This window comes from Oncorhynchus clarkii, chromosome 9 (assembly GCF_045791955.1).
Source record: "Oncorhynchus clarkii lewisi isolate Uvic-CL-2024 chromosome 9, UVic_Ocla_1.0, whole genome shotgun sequence".
NCBI lineage: Eukaryota > Metazoa > Chordata > Actinopteri > Salmoniformes > Salmonidae > Oncorhynchus > Oncorhynchus clarkii.
This window is the reverse complement of record NC_092155.1, coordinates 36,138,403-36,156,492: the sequence shown is the minus strand read 5'-3', so window position 1 is coordinate 36,156,492 and position 18,090 is coordinate 36,138,403. Positions and strand designations below refer to the sequence as shown.

At 43.3% G+C, this 18,090-nt stretch overlaps 1 protein-coding gene across 1 annotated transcript in view; it reads left to right on the top strand.

The window, feature by feature from the left end:
- The first annotated feature begins 7,241 nt into the window (after positions 1-7,241).
- The window catches only part of LOC139416231 (plexin-D1-like), a 108,939-nt gene continuing 98,090 nt past the window's right edge, over positions 7,242-18,090 (top strand). Inside the window, exons 1-4 of the mRNA XM_071164652.1 lie at positions 7,242-8,639; positions 10,943-11,119; positions 15,610-15,741; positions 16,494-16,594. Of these exons, the coding sequence (XP_071020753.1) occupies positions 7,410-8,639; positions 10,943-11,119; positions 15,610-15,741; positions 16,494-16,594 (1,640 nt within the window). The 5' untranslated portion in view covers positions 7,242-7,409. The remainder of the gene's footprint in view (positions 8,640-10,942; positions 11,120-15,609; positions 15,742-16,493; positions 16,595-18,090) is intronic.

Sequence of the window (18,090 nt, the reverse complement as noted above, 5' to 3'; positions counted from 1 at the left end):
GTACTGACCTCGCCTTCTGGATGATAGCGGGGTGAACAGGCAGTGGCTCGGGTGGTTGATGTCCTTGATGATCTTTATGGCCTTCCTGTGACATCGGGTGGTGTAGGTGTCCTGGAGGGCAGGTAGTTTGCCCCCGGTGATGCGTTGTGCAGACCTCACTACCCTCTGGAGAGCCTTACGGTTGAGGGCGGTGCAGTTGCCATACCAGGCGGTGATACAGCCCGCCAGGATGCTCTCGATTGTGCATCTGTAGAAGTTTGTGAGTGCTTTTGGTGACAAGCCGAATTTCTTCAGCCTCCTGAGGTTGAAGAGGCGCTGCTGCGCCTTCTTCACGATGCTGTCTGTGTGAGTGGACCAATTCAGTTTGTCTGTGGTGTGTATGCCGAGGAACTTAAAACTTGCTACCCTCTCCACTACTGTTCCATCGATGTGGATAGGGGGGTGTTCCCTCTGCTGTTTCCTGAAGTCCACAATCATCTCCTTAGTTTTGTTGACGTTGAGTGTGAGGTTGTTTTCCTGACACCACACTCCGAGGGCCCTCACCTCCTCCCTGTAGGCCGTCTCATCGTTGTTGGTAATCAAGCCTACCACTGTTGTGTCGTCCGCAAACTTGATGATTGAGTTGGAGGCGTGCGTGGCCACGCAGTCGTGGGTGAACAGGGAGTACAGGAGAGGGCTCAGAACGCAACCTTGTGGGGCCCCAGTGTTGAGGATCAGCGGGGAGGAGATGTTGTTGCCTACCCTCACCACCTGGGGGCGGCCCGTCAGGAAGTCCAGTACCCAGTTGCACAGGGCGGGGTCGAGACCCAGGGTCTCGAGCTTGATGACGAGCTTGGAGGGTACTATGGTGTTGAATGCCGAGCTGTAGTCGATGAACAGCATTCTCACATAGGTATTCCTCTTGTCCAGATGGGTTAGGGCAGTGTGCAGTGTGGTTGAGATTGCATCGTCTGTGGACCTATTTGGGCGGTAAGCAAATTGGAGTGGGTCTAGGGTGTCAGGTAGGGTGGAGGTGATATGGTCCTTGACTAGTCTCTCAAAGCACTTCATGATGACGGATGTGAGTGCTACGGGGCGGTAGTCATTTAGCTCAGTTACCTTAGCTTTCTTGGGAACAGGAACAATGGTGGCCCTCTTGAAGCATGTGGGAACAGCAGACTGGTATAGGGATTGATTGAATATGTCCGTAAACACACCGGCCAGCTGGTCTGCGCATGCTCTGAGGGCGCGGCTGGGGATGCCATCTGGGCCTGCAGCCTTGCGAGGGTTAACACGTTTAAATGTCTTACTCACCTCGGCTGCAGTGAAGGAGAGACCGCATGTTTTCGTTGCAGGCCGTGTCAGTGGCACTGTATTGTTGAGGTCAGGGCTCTGTGCAGGCCAGTCAAGTTCTTCCACACTGAACTCGACAAACCATTTCTGTATGGACCTCGCTTTGTGCATGGGGGAATTGTCATGCTGAAACAGGAAAGAGCTTTCCCCAAACTGTTGCCACAAAGTTGGAAGCACAGAATAGTCTAGAATGTCATTGTATGCTGTAGTGTTATGATTTCCCTTCACTGGAACTAAGGGGCCCAGCCCGAACCATGAAAACAAGCCCAAAACCATTATTCCTCCTCCACCAAACTTTACCGCTGGCACTATGCATTGGGGCAGGTAAAGTTGTCCTGGAATTCGCCAAACCCAGACGCTTGGCATTGTGCATGGTGATCTTAGGCTTGTGTGCGGCTACTCGGCCATGAAAACCCATTTCATGAAGTCCCCGACGAAAAGTTATCGTGCTGAAGTTGCTTCCGAAGGCAGTTTGGAACTCGGTAGGGAGTGTTACAACAGAGGACAGACAATTTTTACATGCTAAGTGCTTCCCATTCTGTGAGCTTGTGTGGCCCACCAAGTCACAGCTGAGCCGTTGTTGCTCCTAGACGTTTTCACTTCACATTGAGCTCTTTAGATAGACAATTATTGGCAGGAGAATGGCCAATGGAGTTTACATGGCTGTGTGCTCTATTTTATACACCTGTCAGCAATGGGAATGGCTGAATTAGCTGAATCCACTAATTTGAAGGGGTGTCCACATACACTCCCTACCGAGTTCCAAGTTTACACATTGTACATACACACAGTCAGGTCCATAACTATTGGCACCCTTGATAAAGATGAGCCATGTTTCCTCCAGATGTGGCGCTTAGCATTCAGGCCAAAGAGTTCAATCTTGGTTTCATCAGACTAGAGAATCTTGTTTGTCATGATCTGAGAGTCTTTAGATGCCTTTTGGCAAACTCCAACGGCCTGTCATGTTTTTTTTACTTAGGAGTGGCTTCCGTCTGGCCACTACCATAAAGACCTAATTGGTGGAGTGCTGCAAAGATGGTTGTCCTTCTGGAAGGTTCTGCCGTCTCCACAGAGGAACTCTAGAGCTCGGTCAGAGTGACCATCAGGTTTTTGGTCATCTCCCTGACCAAGGCCCTTCTCCCCCGATTGCTCAGTTTGGCCGGGTGACCAGCTTTAGGAAGGGTCTTGGTGGTTCCAGACTTCTTCCATTTAAGAATAATGGAGGCCATTGTGTTCTTGGGGACCTTCAATGCTGCAGAAATGTTTTGGTACCCTTCTCCAGATCTGTGCTCGACACAATCCTGTCTCGGAGCTCTACGGACAATTCCTTCGACCTCATGGCTTGGTTTTTGCTCTGACATGCACCGACAACTGTGGGACTTTATATAGACAGGTGTGTGTGCCTTTCCAAATCATGTCCAATCAATTGAATTTACCACAGGGGGACTCTAATCAAGTTGTAGAAACGTCTCAAGGATGATTAATGGAAACAGGATGCACCTGAGCTCAATTTTAAGCCTCATAGAAAAAGGTCTGAATACTAATGTAAATAAGTTATTTCAGTTCTTTATTTTTTATCCATTTGCAAAAAAATCTAAACATGTATCCACTTTGTCATTATGGGGTATTGTGTGTAGATTGCTGAGAATTTTTATTTATTTAATACATTTTAAAATAAGCCTGTAACAGTACAAAATGTGGGTAATGTCAAGGGGTCTGAATATGTTCCAAAGGCACTGTGTATGATATATATATACACTGTATATATAGAGTTGAAGTCGGAAGTTTACATACTGTATCATTTTTTAACCGCTCCACAATTTTTTTACATTTTTAAAAAATATATATTTTACCCCTTTTTCTCCCCAATTTCGTGGTATCCAATTGTTGTAGTAGCTACTATCTTGTCTCATCGCTACAACTCCCGTACGGGCTCGGGAGAGACGAAGGTTGTCAGCCTGATTTAAAAATTTAGTAAATATAGATTTTTTTTGTCACTGTCATATTCATAATACCTCATAATGTGAAAGTGGAATAATGTTTTTCAAATGTTTTACAAATTAATTAAAAATTACAAGTTGAAATGTCTTGAGTCAATAAGTATTCAACCCCTTTGTTATGGCAAGCCAAAAGTCAAATTGTGCTTAACAAGTCACATAAATTGTGTTCTCTGTACTCCACATATACAATTATCTGTAAGGTCCATTAGTCGAGCAGTGAATTTGAAAAACAGTTTCAACCACAAAGACCACGGAGGTGTTCCAATGCCTTGCAATTAGTGAGTAAAACATTTTTTTAAAGCAGACATTGAATATCCCTTTAAGAATGGGGAAGCTATTGATTAAACTTTGGATGGTGTATCAATACACCCAGATACTACAAAGATACAGGCGTCCTTCCTAACTCAGTTGCTGGAGACAAAGGAGGCTAATGGTGACTTTAAAATAGTTACAGAGTTTAATGGCTGTGATAGGAAAAAACTGTAGATGGATCAACAACATTGTAATAACTCCACAGTACTAACCAAATTGACAGAGTGAAAATAACGAATCCTGTACAGAATACAAATATTCTAAAACATGCATCCTGTTTGCAACAAAACACTAAAGTAATACTGCGAAAATGTGGCAAAGCAATTCACTTTTTGTCCTGAATACAAAGTGTTATGTTTGGAGGAAAATCCAATACAACAATTACTGAGTACCACTCTCCATATTTTCAAGCATAGTGTTGGCTGCATCGTGTAATGGGTATGCTGGTAATCGTTAAAGACTGGGGAGTTTTTCAGGATAAAAAAGAAACAGAATTGAGCTAAGTAGCAAATTCCTAGAAGAATACCTGGTTGTCTGCTTTCCACCAGACATTGGGAAATGATTTCACCTTTCAGCAGGACAATAACCTAAAACACAAGGCCAAATCTACACTGAATTTGCTTACCAAGAATAATGTTTAAAGAAGTTATAGTTTTGACTTAAATCTACTTGAAATTCTATGGCAAGACCTGAAAATGGTTGTCTAACAATGATCAACAACCAATTTAACAGCGCTTGAATAATTTTGAAAAGAATAAGGGGCAAATGTTGCACAATCCAGGTGTGGAAAGCTCTTAGTTACTTACCCAGAAAGACTCACACCTGTAATCACTGCCAAAGGTGCTTCTACGATTTTTTGACTCAGGAGTGTGAATACTTCTGTAAATTTGATATTTCCGTATTTCATTTTCAATAAATTTGCTACAATTTTTAACAACAAGTTTTCACTTTGTCATTATGGGTATTGTGTGTAGATGGGTGAGAAAATAAATCAATTTAATCCATTTTGAATTCAGGCTGTAACACAACAAAATGTGGAATAAATCAAAGGAATGAATACCTTTTGAAGGCACTGTACACACATACGTTCAGTCTACGCTGCTGTTCCATTTAGGACCTACTATTTAAACTGCGTGACCAAGACAATCCACGTTATATTGTAAATACAGCCATATTTGACTGCACATTCAAAGTGTATACTGTATATCATATCGTGTACATATCAGTTTTATGACTTAGTATAAGACTTTCTTCAACTTCAACTGCATTGTTGAGGGAGCTTGCAAGTAAGTTTTTTTCACTGCACCTTTTACAGTGGTGTAGCCTACTTAAGTAAAAATACTTCTAAGTCGTTTTTTTCAGTATCTGTACTTTACTATTTATATTTTTAACCACTTTTACTCGACTAGATTCCTTAAAGAAAATATGTACTTTTTTCTCCCATAGGTTTTCAGGCAGGACAGCAATATGGTCCAATTCACACACATATCACTATAACGAATTGCTAGCCCTACTTCCTATGATCTGGAGGACTCACTAAACACGAATGCTGTCTTTGTAATTGATGTCTGAGTGTTGGAGTGTGGCACATAACTTTCTGTAAATAAATGAAAACATGAAAATCATGCCATCTGGTTTGCTTAATATAAGGAATTTGATGTATAGCATTTGCTTTTAGCCTACTTTTTACTTTTACTCAAGTATGACAATTAAGTACTTTTTCCACCACTGCAGGCTACTTGAGTTAATTTAAAACCAGATACTTTTACTCAGTAGTATTTTATAGTGTGACTTTCACTTTTCCACCCCTGACTTTTATACCTGCGGTAAACTATGTAAGTGACGAATAAACTTTGATTAGATTTTAATTTGATTTGATTCGATAGGTCTACCCCCTAACATACTCTTCCAAGATGTGTCACGAAAAATCGAGGGTAACCAAAGTGCAGCACTCCGTCACACCTCTTCAGTAATATCTGATCCTTGACAGCCGTGACCCGTAATACCGCGTCTCTCCCCAGTCTCTCTCCTCAGTCCCTTCCCTCTCACTCTTAGTAGAGATGAGGGGTTTTAGTGGGTGTGTTGGAGGATGTGTGTAGGCGATATGTGTGTGTGGTAGTCTTCCTCCGAGCGATCAGTGAGCTGGTTCCTTATCATACCTATTTCCTGCCCCTCCACACTGTCCAATTAGATGAGCGGGTTTGTGGGCAAACGTAAACACGCATAGGCCCCGGCGGTGCTTATCAGCACAAATAACAGCACGAAGTGGTGATGGAAGGCGTGCACGGAACTAAGTGGAACAGAACAGGTCCCCTGTGACAGCCGGCCGCGAGAGATCCAGCAGGGATTTAGTGCACGAACTGGCATGACGCACAAATTGCCGTATTTCTCATTCACTCCAGAGATTATTCTCCCTTCCACCTTTCTGATCTGTCTTTGGGTAATTGTATTTACATTATGTGGGCCCTTGAGAGAATGTGGGTAATCGAAAAAGATGCACTCCCAGTCTGCGCTGTCACTTTTTGTATTGATATCCCATTGAGATGTCGCATGTTCTCTCATTGCAGAGCTGTGAACAAGAAGGACTTCATTTCTGTTAAAAAAATGAAACTTTAAGCGTCATACATTTTTGAGAGGTGCACATGTGTTGCGTTTCAATATTTATGAGGCAGGGATCCAAAAGCTAAATAGATGTGAATGTCAAAAAATGGAAAGGTGCGCTGAGGTGCCCATCTGGTAGCACTTTCACGGTGCTTACCCCACCATATGTGCACAGAGTGCAGACGGAGCCCTTTGCAAATCTGCATAACTAATCTGAGAACCACTGGGCACACACGTCACTTTAACATCTAGTTTTGATTTACATTTGGTTGAGTTGTCAACTGACGTGAATTCAACGTGAAATCAACAACAAATTTCACCATGTCAATGGAATTAGGTCAAAAATATGAAATCCCCTTACATTGAGGATTTTTTGCAAATCCAATCAGTTTTTCACGCTGATTCAACGTTTTTTGGTTGAAGTGACGTGGAAACAAAGTTGATTCAACCAGTTTATGCCCAGTGGGAAGGGGCCACTGGTCGCAGGATGTAAGAGCAGCTCCCGGCATCAACCCTAAGAGGAGCAGAGCACTGATTTAGGATGACAGGCAACATCAACTGGGCTATCTAAATGTCTGTTTGTAGGTTTCTATTTTAGAAAATAGGCCATGCTATATTTTCTTCTCACATTATTAATCCCCCTCAAATCCCTCTCGAAGTATTATTCTAGTTTGATCATTTGTTATAGTTCTATAGATAGATAACTAATTAACAGTAATTACACCATTATTGTTCTGCCTTGGTGTGTGGATGTCCATTACGCAAATAGCCTAAAATTAGCCTACGCTAACAACTCCAATAAACTTTGACTGAAACAAATCTCACATGATGAAATTCCAAGGCCTATAATATTGAGAAGAATGAATGGGAGGGTTGAGGACTGCAGCTGCTGGGTGAGGGGCTTTGTGGTGGAGTGGAGTGGGCAGAGAGAGGGGCAGCAGCAGAAGACAGCTCTGCGCTCTCAGCCCTCGTCTGCTGTGCTCTGATGTGCGCTGCGCTGAGAAAAGGAAGCACGACTCTCTTATCACGTCACTCTGTGTTAAGGAGTTGAGCAGGAAACTGCCTTTCCTCTTGGATTGTCGCAGTAGGACAAAACACGATATTTTTTTCCTTACTCAATGCACCCCTCGGCACAGAAGACGCGGAAACCGGCCAGAAGGAAAAATGCCTCCTTCGGAGAAGATAGTTGTTCTGATTTTCGGCGTTCTGGTGCTGGAATCGTCCTGGAATGCACAACACAGCCCATGGCTTGCCAGCGCGCTACAGATCCAACAGGCGTTCGCCTCTCCAAACCAGACCAATAACTTTGTGGTGGATGAGGTGAGTAGAAAAGTCTACCTGGCTACGGTAAACATGGTCTACCAGCTTAACAGGACCCTGAGCGTGGAGGTGGAGAAGAGAACAGGGCCGGTGGAGGACAACCTGCTGTGCCATGCGCCGCAGCTTCCCCAAGCGCCCTGCGAGCACCCCAAATCTCTCACTGACAACTTCAACAAGCTGCTCGAGCTGGACCGGGAGCAGGGGGTGCTGGTGGTATGCGGCTCGGTGTACCAGGGCTTCTGTGAGCTCAGGAAGATGGAAAATATATCTCAGATAGCGGTGGAGTTTCCCCCTCAGGGCGAGAAGACCGTGTTCCCCAGCATGCTGAATATCGCCGCGAACCACCCCAACGCTTCCACCGTGGGGCTCATCTTCAGGAGCCATGGGGGGAACACCCGACTCCTCGTCGGGGCCACTTACACCGGCGTCGGGACCACGTTTTTCCCCAAGAACCACAGCAAGGAGGACCTGCGCTTCGAGAACACACCCGAAATCGCCATTCGGTCCCTGAACATCAATGATTTATCGAGGCTGTTCACCTATGACATCAACCCGTCCGAGGATAACGTCTTCAAGATCAAACAGGAGGTGAAGCAGAAGAATAAACTAAACTTTGTCCATGCCTTCATTCAGAAGACCTATTCTTATATTGCTATCAACAACGACGCGAATATGGGCCACAAGGAGAGCCAGCCGAACAGCATCCTGGCCAGGATATGCCTGGACACCGAGAACCCCAGAAAATCCACCTCAGAGAGCCGTAAACTCACTGAGTCCTTCATCCAGATGCCGCTCCAGTGTGGATATAACGGGAACATCTACAACCGTCTCGTCTCCGTTCACCCCGCGGAGATCCACTCGGGGACCGGAGAGGGGCTGGAGTCGTACCTGTTCGGGGTGTTCACCAAATCAGATAGAAAGTCTGCCCTGTGTGCGTTTCGGTTCTCAGACATCGAGGAAGAGATCCGTCAGGGCCGGAGGAACTGCTCCAACTCCCCCAGCAGCGAGGTGCAGGTGCTGGACAGCGTCATCCAGGGCTCGGGCGCAGCGTGCGTACACAAAGGGAATCTGGTGGTAAGTGAAGCATGAAAACTATAATTTTGTTTTAAACTTCAGTGAGATTTGTAGGCCTATTCATATTTGTGATACTTGGTGGGAACTAATTTTATGTCATTTTATTTTGATGAAGTTAGGAACCCTACGTGCTACAAAAAAAACAGAAAGGTGTGGGTTTATTGGACTTGCTACTATAGGCCTGCATAAATAAATTGGCAAAATGTGTTGCTTTTGGCAAAAGACAGTTTTAATAATGAATCACACCGTATCATTTCTATGGGAAAAGTTTCTTGTCACGAGCGCGCTCAGGTCGGTGATTGTGTGCAGGATCTGGTTATGGGAACCGTGCGGGGTAAATTTAGGAAGAAAAGTGTATTCTTATTACCTTATAGATCATATCTTTAAAGGCTATTACTTTCACACTATACATCCCCTCTCATTATTTAAAGGACCCATAGTACTCAAACAACGTGTCTCATAAAAGGTATTTATGCAACTTGCAGCTTCTGAGGAATGCTGTGAAATTCAATCCCACCATTGTGTTGACAGTCAGGTCTTAAAGATGCTACACAGCAAATCTCGGTGTTGAGGTATATCTGAGTGTTGATTCTGGTGGGATTGAAATGTACACCACCTGCAGTGAATAAATCATTTGAATCATAGTTCAATCACTGAATCACAGTTGAATCACCACCTTGTGGTTTTGTTGTTACTTGGCTGTGTTGAGTTAATTTCCATGAGCTCTCTGAGTTAAAAATACAAGAGAGGGGGTTTATTATCACATTTCCTAGTATTCTTTGCTGCAGGTTGCTTTTTAGAATAGTTTGTTTTAATATATATGTTTCTGCATGCACATTGATTGTTTCATTTGTTTTATAGCCTACCACACAAAGTTAAATAACATACATTATTCTAAACTAATCCAATATGGACTTATTTCACCCATTATTGAGATGGTTGTTCCAGTTTAGATGGTTTAGGTAGTCTCATTTATCAATCTTCCCACCTTGGTAGTCATTCTAACTGCAGTTGTGTGTGATTAAACGTTCCAATTGTTAGCTATCCTAACTGGCTGGATTCCAATTTAAATAACACTTTGTCGCTTTGTGGCTATGACCACATCACAGCCATGATAAAAATGTCATGACACATGGCCTCTCATGTATTATTGCTTAAATGACTCACCTGTTTGTAAATCTAATTAGCATAATACAAAAGTCTTCCCACAAAACCTTTGTAGTGTCCAAATGGCCTACTAACTAATATGATCACTCTATGGAAAGATGAGACTCTCAGGAGCACGATGGTGGTCTCCGTTTTGCACGTCTGAAGTCGGTACTGCAGATGTGCCAACTTCTGTCTGTAGCGTCCAAACTATTTGGGCAACAAACTAATATGAACCCACTGTACTAACCTCTCTCTCTGCTTGCTTCCTCTCTCTTTCTGTCTCTTCCTTCATGCAATGAAGCCTGCCTCAGCCTCAACACTGAGCGCCACATCACTGTCTTTCTCAGTAGCCTAGTCTGTAAAGCAACGTTATTATGAGAACTTAGTAGCCTCTTTTTGCTCCTGTTGAGGCATCGCCACTTAACGTTAGCTTCTTACTTCATCCTTCTAGCTGGCTAAGTAATATGCCTACTAGCCAGAGCCCTTCAACGTTACTGCAATAGAAGTCTCTGCTGTCAGCTAGCCACCTGACTAACTAACATATCTAAGTGACTATTTACCAGAGTCAGTGTATGTTTGTTTGTGGGATGTCTGGGAAAGGGATGGTTTTAAAATTGCCTTTAGTTCGGCACCTTGCAAACACACTATCAGCAGCGTCTCTAGTTCCCTACTTGAGACGACTCTCAGCTGGGGCAATTCGTTTCACGTCTCAGACCCTCGGCCTGTGCCACGAGAGGGCGGAGTTAGACGTTTGAGAGAGTAGTGAATGTAATGATCAAGAGGCAAATCCGTGAGAAAAATTCAGGGGACGCAGGCCAACATAACAAACAAACCACTGTTTATGATTCTACTTGTTCGCAAAACGCAGGTGTGATTAGAACCAATGATTTATGTATACACATATATGCTCAAGAATATAAGAATTTTAAACAACGCTGGGAGCAATATGTTGACCTGTAATTGATATTATTTTATCCAATATATATATATATATATATATATATATATATATATATATATATATATATATATATATAAAATAAAAATAAATTCTTCATAATTGCCTGCCTGTCTCTCTTCCTGTTTATTGAGATATTTTAAACTGACTCAAAGTTTGATCATTGGCTATTTGTCTCTCTATATTCATCTGTCAGCTGCAACCGGAACAGCTGGACTGTGGAGCGGCCCACCTGCAGCACCCACTGGCCCTACAAAGGCCCTTGAGGGCCACACCCCTGTTTGAGTCTCTGGGCCTCAGCTCTGTTGCCGTGGACGACGTACATCACCACACTGTGGTGTTTCTGGGCACCAGCACCGGACGACTGCGCAAGGTTAGAGGAACTGCTTTACTAACATCCATTTTTCTTTCAGGAATATTGACATTTCCAAAGAAGAGAGAGCAGTTTTAGATGATATCAGAGAAGTGTAAGGTGTAAATTACAATAGATTGAACTGAAGGTAATGAATAAAGATGAGACATTGTTAACATGAGAAAATAACGTAGATTTACTGTAGGTCTAAAAGGGTGCTTTAAAATGTCAGGAAGTATATTAATGAAAGATCACATCTGAGCAGAGTGAGGGAACGTCTACAGTTGAGAGAACATTTGCTTTATGTGGGTGTCGCGCTCACACGCACACAGGCGCAGACGCGCACACACACAGACAGACATAAACAAACATGCTGTGAGAACACACAGAGCACATAATCATGGGGTATGGAGTATGCACATTGGGTAAACACCAAATTACTTTTACTCAATGGCGTAAGGACAACCAAAAACCTAAATATACAATCAGGCCAGACAATTTGGACACACACACACACACACACACACACACACACACACACACACACGCACACGCACACGCACACAACCTTAACCACCACCATACCTCTGGCATAAACAAAAAAAAGCTAAGAGAATGCTCTTTTAGGAGGCCTAAAACAAGACACCCTCCAGCAACATATTTCTAATGTTGTAAAAGGTACCAGTCTAATGCACACAAAAAATACATATGAGAGGGCAATACCTCATGCCCCCCCCCATGACCACATCTGTACACATAAAAAAATAACTTCAAATAAAAGCAGACTTTTTAGCTTATTCATTGATGGAAACACCAGTTGATGGAAATACTTTTGACTGGTCATGCTTATCGGTCTATAGATTCATTTGCATAATTTTGTGGAATTAAATTGGCGGGTGTGTACAAACCTGAACGTTTCACTATATATTGTGAGTTTGGGATCTATCTACCACAACTGTCCCAGAGTCTGTTTGGAATAGGCTATTTCTTTCTCAATAAGCTGACCAATAGAATAGGTCAACTTTTCTACTATGTGGGATAGTAGATTGATATAGGCTAGTGATGTTGCTGTTCATTACTCGTCTTGTTGGCTGAGGAACAGCAAATGTGGACAGGTATTCTAACGTCTTCAAAGTGTCCATCAGAATTTCTGTCATTCTGAGCACCGTGGGTGGACGCCCTAATCAGGGTACATACCCAATGTATATGTGTCCGGTACTTTTCTCAAATTCTGCCAGCGCCACATTTTCCTAAAGGAAACCCTGGTGTGTGTGTTATTATGGAGCGTGTTGTATGTATTGCATGTGGCACATACAGTGCCTTGCGAAAGTATTCGGCCCCCTTGAACTTTGCGACCTTTTGCCACATTTCAGGCTTCAAACATAAAGATATAAAACTGTATTTTTTTGTGAAGAATCAACAACAAGTGGGACACAATCATGAAGTGGAACGACATTTATTGGATATTTCAAACTTTTTTAACAAATCAAAAACTGAAAAATTGGGCGTACAAAATTATTCAGCCCCTTTACTTTCAGTGCAGCAAACTCTCTCCAGAAGTTCAGTGAGGATCTCTGAATGATCCAATGTTGACCTAAATGACTAATGATGATAAATACAATCCACCTGTGTGTAATCAAGTCTGCGTATAAATGCACCTGCACTGTGATAGTCTCAGAGGTCCGTTAAAAGCGCAGAGAGCATCATGAAGAACAAGGACCACACCAGGCAGGTCCGATATACTGTTGTGAAGAAGTTTAAAGCCGGATTTGGATACAAAAAGATTTCCCAAGCTTTAAACATCCCAAGGAGCACTGTGCAAGCGATAATATTGAAATGGAAGGAGTATCAGACCACTGCAAATCTACCAAGACCTGGCCGTCCCTCTAAACTTTCAGCTCATACAAGGAGAAGACTGATCAGAGATGCAGCCAAGAGGCCCATGATCACTCTGGATGAACTGCAGAGATCTACAGCTGAGGTGGGAGACTCTGTCCATAGGACAACAATCAGTCATATATTGCACAAATCTGGCCTTTATGGAAGAGTGGCAAGAAGAAAGCCATTTCTTAAAGATATCCATAAAAAGTGTTGTTCAAAGTTTGCCACAAGCCACCTGGGAGACACACCAAACATGTGGAATAAGGTGCTCTGGTCAGATAAAACCAAAATTGATGGGAAGATGGTTAAAATTGATGGGAAGATGGATGGAGCCAAATACAGGACCATTCTGGAAGAAAACCTGATGGAGTCTGCAAAAGACCTGAGACTGGGACGGAGATTTGTCTTCCAACAAGACAATGATCCAAAACATAAAGCAAAATCTACAATGGAATGGTTCAAAAATAAACATATCCAGGTGTTAGAATGGCCAAGTCAAAGTCCAGACCTGAATCCAATCGAGAATCTGTGGAAAGAACTGAAAACTGCTGTTCACAAATGCTCTCCATCCAACCTCACTGAGCTCGAGCTGTTTTGCAAGGAGGAATGGGCAAAAATTTCAGTCTCTCGATGTGCAAAACTGATAGAGACATACCCCAAGCGACTTACAGCTGTAATCGCAGCAAAAGGTGGCGCTACAAAGTATTAACTTAAGGGGCTGAATAATTTTGCACGCCCAATTTTTCAGTTTTTGATTTGTTAAAAAAGTTTGAAATATCCAATAAATGTCGTTCCACTTCATGATTTTGTCCCACTTGTTGTTGATTCTTCACAAAAAAATAAGGTTTTATATCTTTATGTTTGAAGCCTGAAATGTGGCAAAAGGTCGCAAAGTTCAAGGGGGCCGAATACTTTCGCAAGGCACTGTATGTATGATGCATGTGTCCATGTTCAAAACAGGAGGTCTGTGTGTTTTATGCTGTGTGTGTGTGTACACATTTGTGTGTGTGTGTTTGTCCTGGGGGCAGCACTGTAACAGAGGGTAATGGTGCTGTTAGTGTGTGTAATGTGATTCTGTCTGTGAGCTTGGCTCAGGCGGAGTAGTACAGAGTACATGGGAAAAGTGGTAGAGATTGAGTTAGGCCTCTGCTACTGGGGGTGGGAGACCCTCAATGAAGTAATTACAGACATTTTTAACAAAGTCTCTCACTACAGCAGCACTATCTCTCTATTTTACTCTCTGTCTCTCTATGTCTCTCTTTCACTCCCTCTCTCTTTCTCTGTCTCTCGTTTATTTCCCTCTCTCGCCACCTCCTCCCATCTCAGTTTGTCTTTCATTGTCCCTCTCCCTCTCTGTCTCTCAGTCCACTATCTCAACCATAAAAAGGGTCCTTTGATTATATTGTCAACAAACACACACTCTATCCCTCCCTCCCTCCCTCCCTCCCTCCCACGCACGCACGCACGCACGCACGCACGCGCGCGCGCGCATAGAGAGAGCGCTTGGAGCAGCTGAGTACTCCTGAGTTGAATAGAGTCTTTCATGTTGTGGCAGACAGACAGGGGAGAGAGAGAGGCAGTGAGTGACCTGCCAGTTTCCAGCAGGTGTTTTGTTGTTTGACCTGGCTGTGCCCAACTCATCTCCACCTCTTCACAGCTCCCTGCTATCTGCCCAGGTGTGGGCTATTGGGTGGCTCTATTGTGACCCTGTATGTTTGATCTTTATTGGCGTGTGTGTGTGTGTGTGTGTGTGTGTGTGTGTGTGTGTGTGTGTGTGTGTGTGTGTGTGTGTGTGTGTGTGTGTGTGTGTGTGTGTGTGTTTATGTTTGTGTGTGTGTTAGGGTTTATGTTTATTTGTGTGCGTGTGAGTGTGTGTGCACATGCCTGTTTTCACATGTGTTTGTGTGTGAAATTTTGTGCTAGTGCTCATGCATATGTGTGTGTGTTCGTGGGTTGAGTTGTGTTTGGTCACTAGAGAAGCAGTCGAGTCCGGGACTGTCACCAGAACAATCTCTGTCTGGTTTCCTCAGGATGGCAGGATGTCAATAGAGCTGAGACAGAAACCACAACAATTCTCAGCAAGAAGCTTTCTCACTGTCTGTGTGACATCAAGTCACAGCCTTAGCATGTATTTGTCTGTGGTCTATGGATTACTGTGTGTATGTGAGTGTGTAGGAGCAAGATTCCAAAGACTTGATACTTTTTGTAAAGAATTGTGTGTACTCTTGTGTACATCTTACAGTCATTTTTTTCAACTGTGCCTTTTTTTTAAACAAAGTGCTTTGTTAAAGGACTTAATATCATTTGAGTATTTTCAAAGTATCGAGGGTGAGTTGTGTTGGAGTGGACTGAAGTGCATGGTTGCATAACCCCTAAATAACAGCCCAGTCAAACTGTGAGATGGCCAAAGTAATGAATCTGCTTAACTCAAAGAAGTAGCCTACTTCACATCAGCACCGCCAAGTAGTGTGCCTTTGTGTAAATAGTACATGTATAAACAGGTTTATATAGTCTGAAAGAATGGAATCCGTCAAATAAAAAACTAGAATCACTGGTAATCATGACCTAAATTGTTACCTAACTTGTTACGTGTCTTTGTGTGTACTGAGCACTCTGCCTGTCTCCCACAGCTGACCCTCCTGAAGAACCTGACCGTGGCCAATCAGTGGTCTCTGAAGCTACCAGCCGGCGAATCAGTGCACCACATTATGACCTTTGACCCCATAGACAGGAACTACCTCTACCTTATGACTTCTCACCATGTAAGGCTGTGGGGATCAATACTTTCATCCATCAACTAGACTCAGTTAGACTGATTTATGTTCTCACTGACAATGGCATTGGTTTAGTTTGTTTCTTTGACATGCCTTTCATTTATGCATTTTCCTGGTTTTTCCTAGTGAGTAGTCATATTTATTTTAGGAAAAACAGATGTTATTTAGCAGTTATTACAAGTTTCTGAATAAGTGAATAAGTGATATTATATCCATTCACTTCACATCAGATAAATACATTCAGAGATAACAATTTAGAGAGATAACAATTTTCAAGAGGTGATATAAGCAGTCTGCTTTCCCTTTTGATTTGACAAACCAAATAATGCTAGATGAGCGAATATGCATTGCCTTGTCAGACGTTTTAGGAGAATGTGGTGGCCCCTTGTCTAAAAGTGTTGTATGTTAAATAATGCACAAAGGTTATGAGTCAACCGTGCAAACTGTATGTAGAAGTGGGGCTGCAACCGGAAAAATTGGTGTGAGAGAATTAATGTGCTTCCTGTAAACAGAGAAATACGTACCTATTCAACATGGTAATATATTAGACAAAGAGTGAGAAAGGCACCTTGCATGTGTGTGAAAGCCAGACGACATGCTATGCTTAATAAACATGATAAGACCTAACCATGTATGACAGTGTGTAAATGCACAAAACATGCTAAAAGAGATGAGGTGTGAATAATATACTGTATTATGTACAGTGTTTTGAGTGTCTGTATGTGTGCTTCTGTCAATAGCTCCTGAGGGTAAAGGTAGCAGCATGTAGCCAGTACAGAACATGCCGTGACTGTCTGGGGGCCGGCGATGCACACTGTGGCTGGTGCACACTGGAGAGCAGGTAAGAACCATGGCCACCCATGTAAACCAATCAATCAATCCTCAGTTTAGTAAGGTGCAGTCGTCTAATAGTATTCCATGTTATATTAGTGATATAAGGAGTTTTAGGAGATTGAGAGAAGAGGGACTGTGAGAGAGCTGACGATTGATGCTAGAGGGGGGAGGAGTTTAGTGAGGAGGGACTGTGAGAGAGCTGACGATTGATGTTAGAGGGGGGAGGAGTTTAGTGAGGAGGGACTGGGAGAGAGCTGACGATTGATGTTAGAGGGGGGAGGAGTTTAGTGAGGAGGGACTGTGAGAGAGCTGATGATTGATGTTAGAGGGGTGAGGAGTTTAGTGAGGAGGGACTGTGAGAGAGCTGATGATTGATTTTAGAGGGGTGAGGAGTTTAGTGAGAAGGGACTGTGAGAGAGCTGATGATTGATGTTAGAGGGGTAAGGAGTTTAGTGAGGAGGGACTGTGTAGTTTCCTGTAAGATTACTGTAAGAAGTGGTGTTGGAGTAGAGTTTTATGGTAATTGCTGTGAAAGGACTTAGAGTTTAGCATTATGAGTGGGTCTGTCTGGGATGTTGGTCTTTCTCTCTCTCTCTGTCTCTCTGTCTGTATCTCTCGCTCTATATCTCTGTGTCTGAGGGCTGTGTTGGTTATGGCTGGGTGATAAAAGCAGATCAACAGATGAGATGGGGGTTAGTGATGTGTGCTGGGCTGCGCTGGTTGACTGGGGATCTGGCACGGCTAACATGGCCAGGGGGCACCGAGGGAGGGAGTGAGGAAGGGAGTGAGGAAGGGAGGGAGAGAGAGAGACTGGTGTTTGATTAATGTAACAGACTAACGCTGTCTGTCCATCTTTAATCTCTCTCACACCTCTCTTTATTTATATATCTCCTATTTATCTCTCTCGCTCCCTGTCTGACATTACCTTTTTATTTAGTAACTGTTAGTTACTATTTTCTTTTTGTCTCATTTGCTCTCATTCTCTATCTGGCTCTAGTCATCCTTCTCTCGTTGGGTTCCCTTCTCCTCTCGTTGTCTCTTTGGGCTCTGTCTTCTTCCATTGCTGTTCTCCCCCTGTCTCTCTCTCTCTACCTCTACAAAAGCCTGTTGATTGTGATGATAATGGTGGTGGGAGGGAGAGTGCACACTGGCTCCTTTGACAAGAAAATGTCAAAGTGTGTATCTGTGCGCATGTCTGTGTGACTTTGTGCCTGTGTTTGTGTGTGTATGCATATGTGTCTCTGTGTCTCTGAGTATGTCTGAGTGTGTGAGTGTGCGCTTTTCTATGTGGCTCTTTGTATGTGTGCGTGTCTTTGTCTGTGTTCGTGTATATGTCTGTGTGAGTGAATGAGTGAATCTGTGTGTGTGTTTGCGCTTTTCTATGTGGCTCTTTGTATGTGTGCGTGTCTTTGTCTGTGTTCGTGTATATGTCTGTGTGAGTGAATGAGTGAATATGTGTGTGTGTGTGTGTGTGTGTGTGTGTGTGTTTGCGCTTTTCTATGT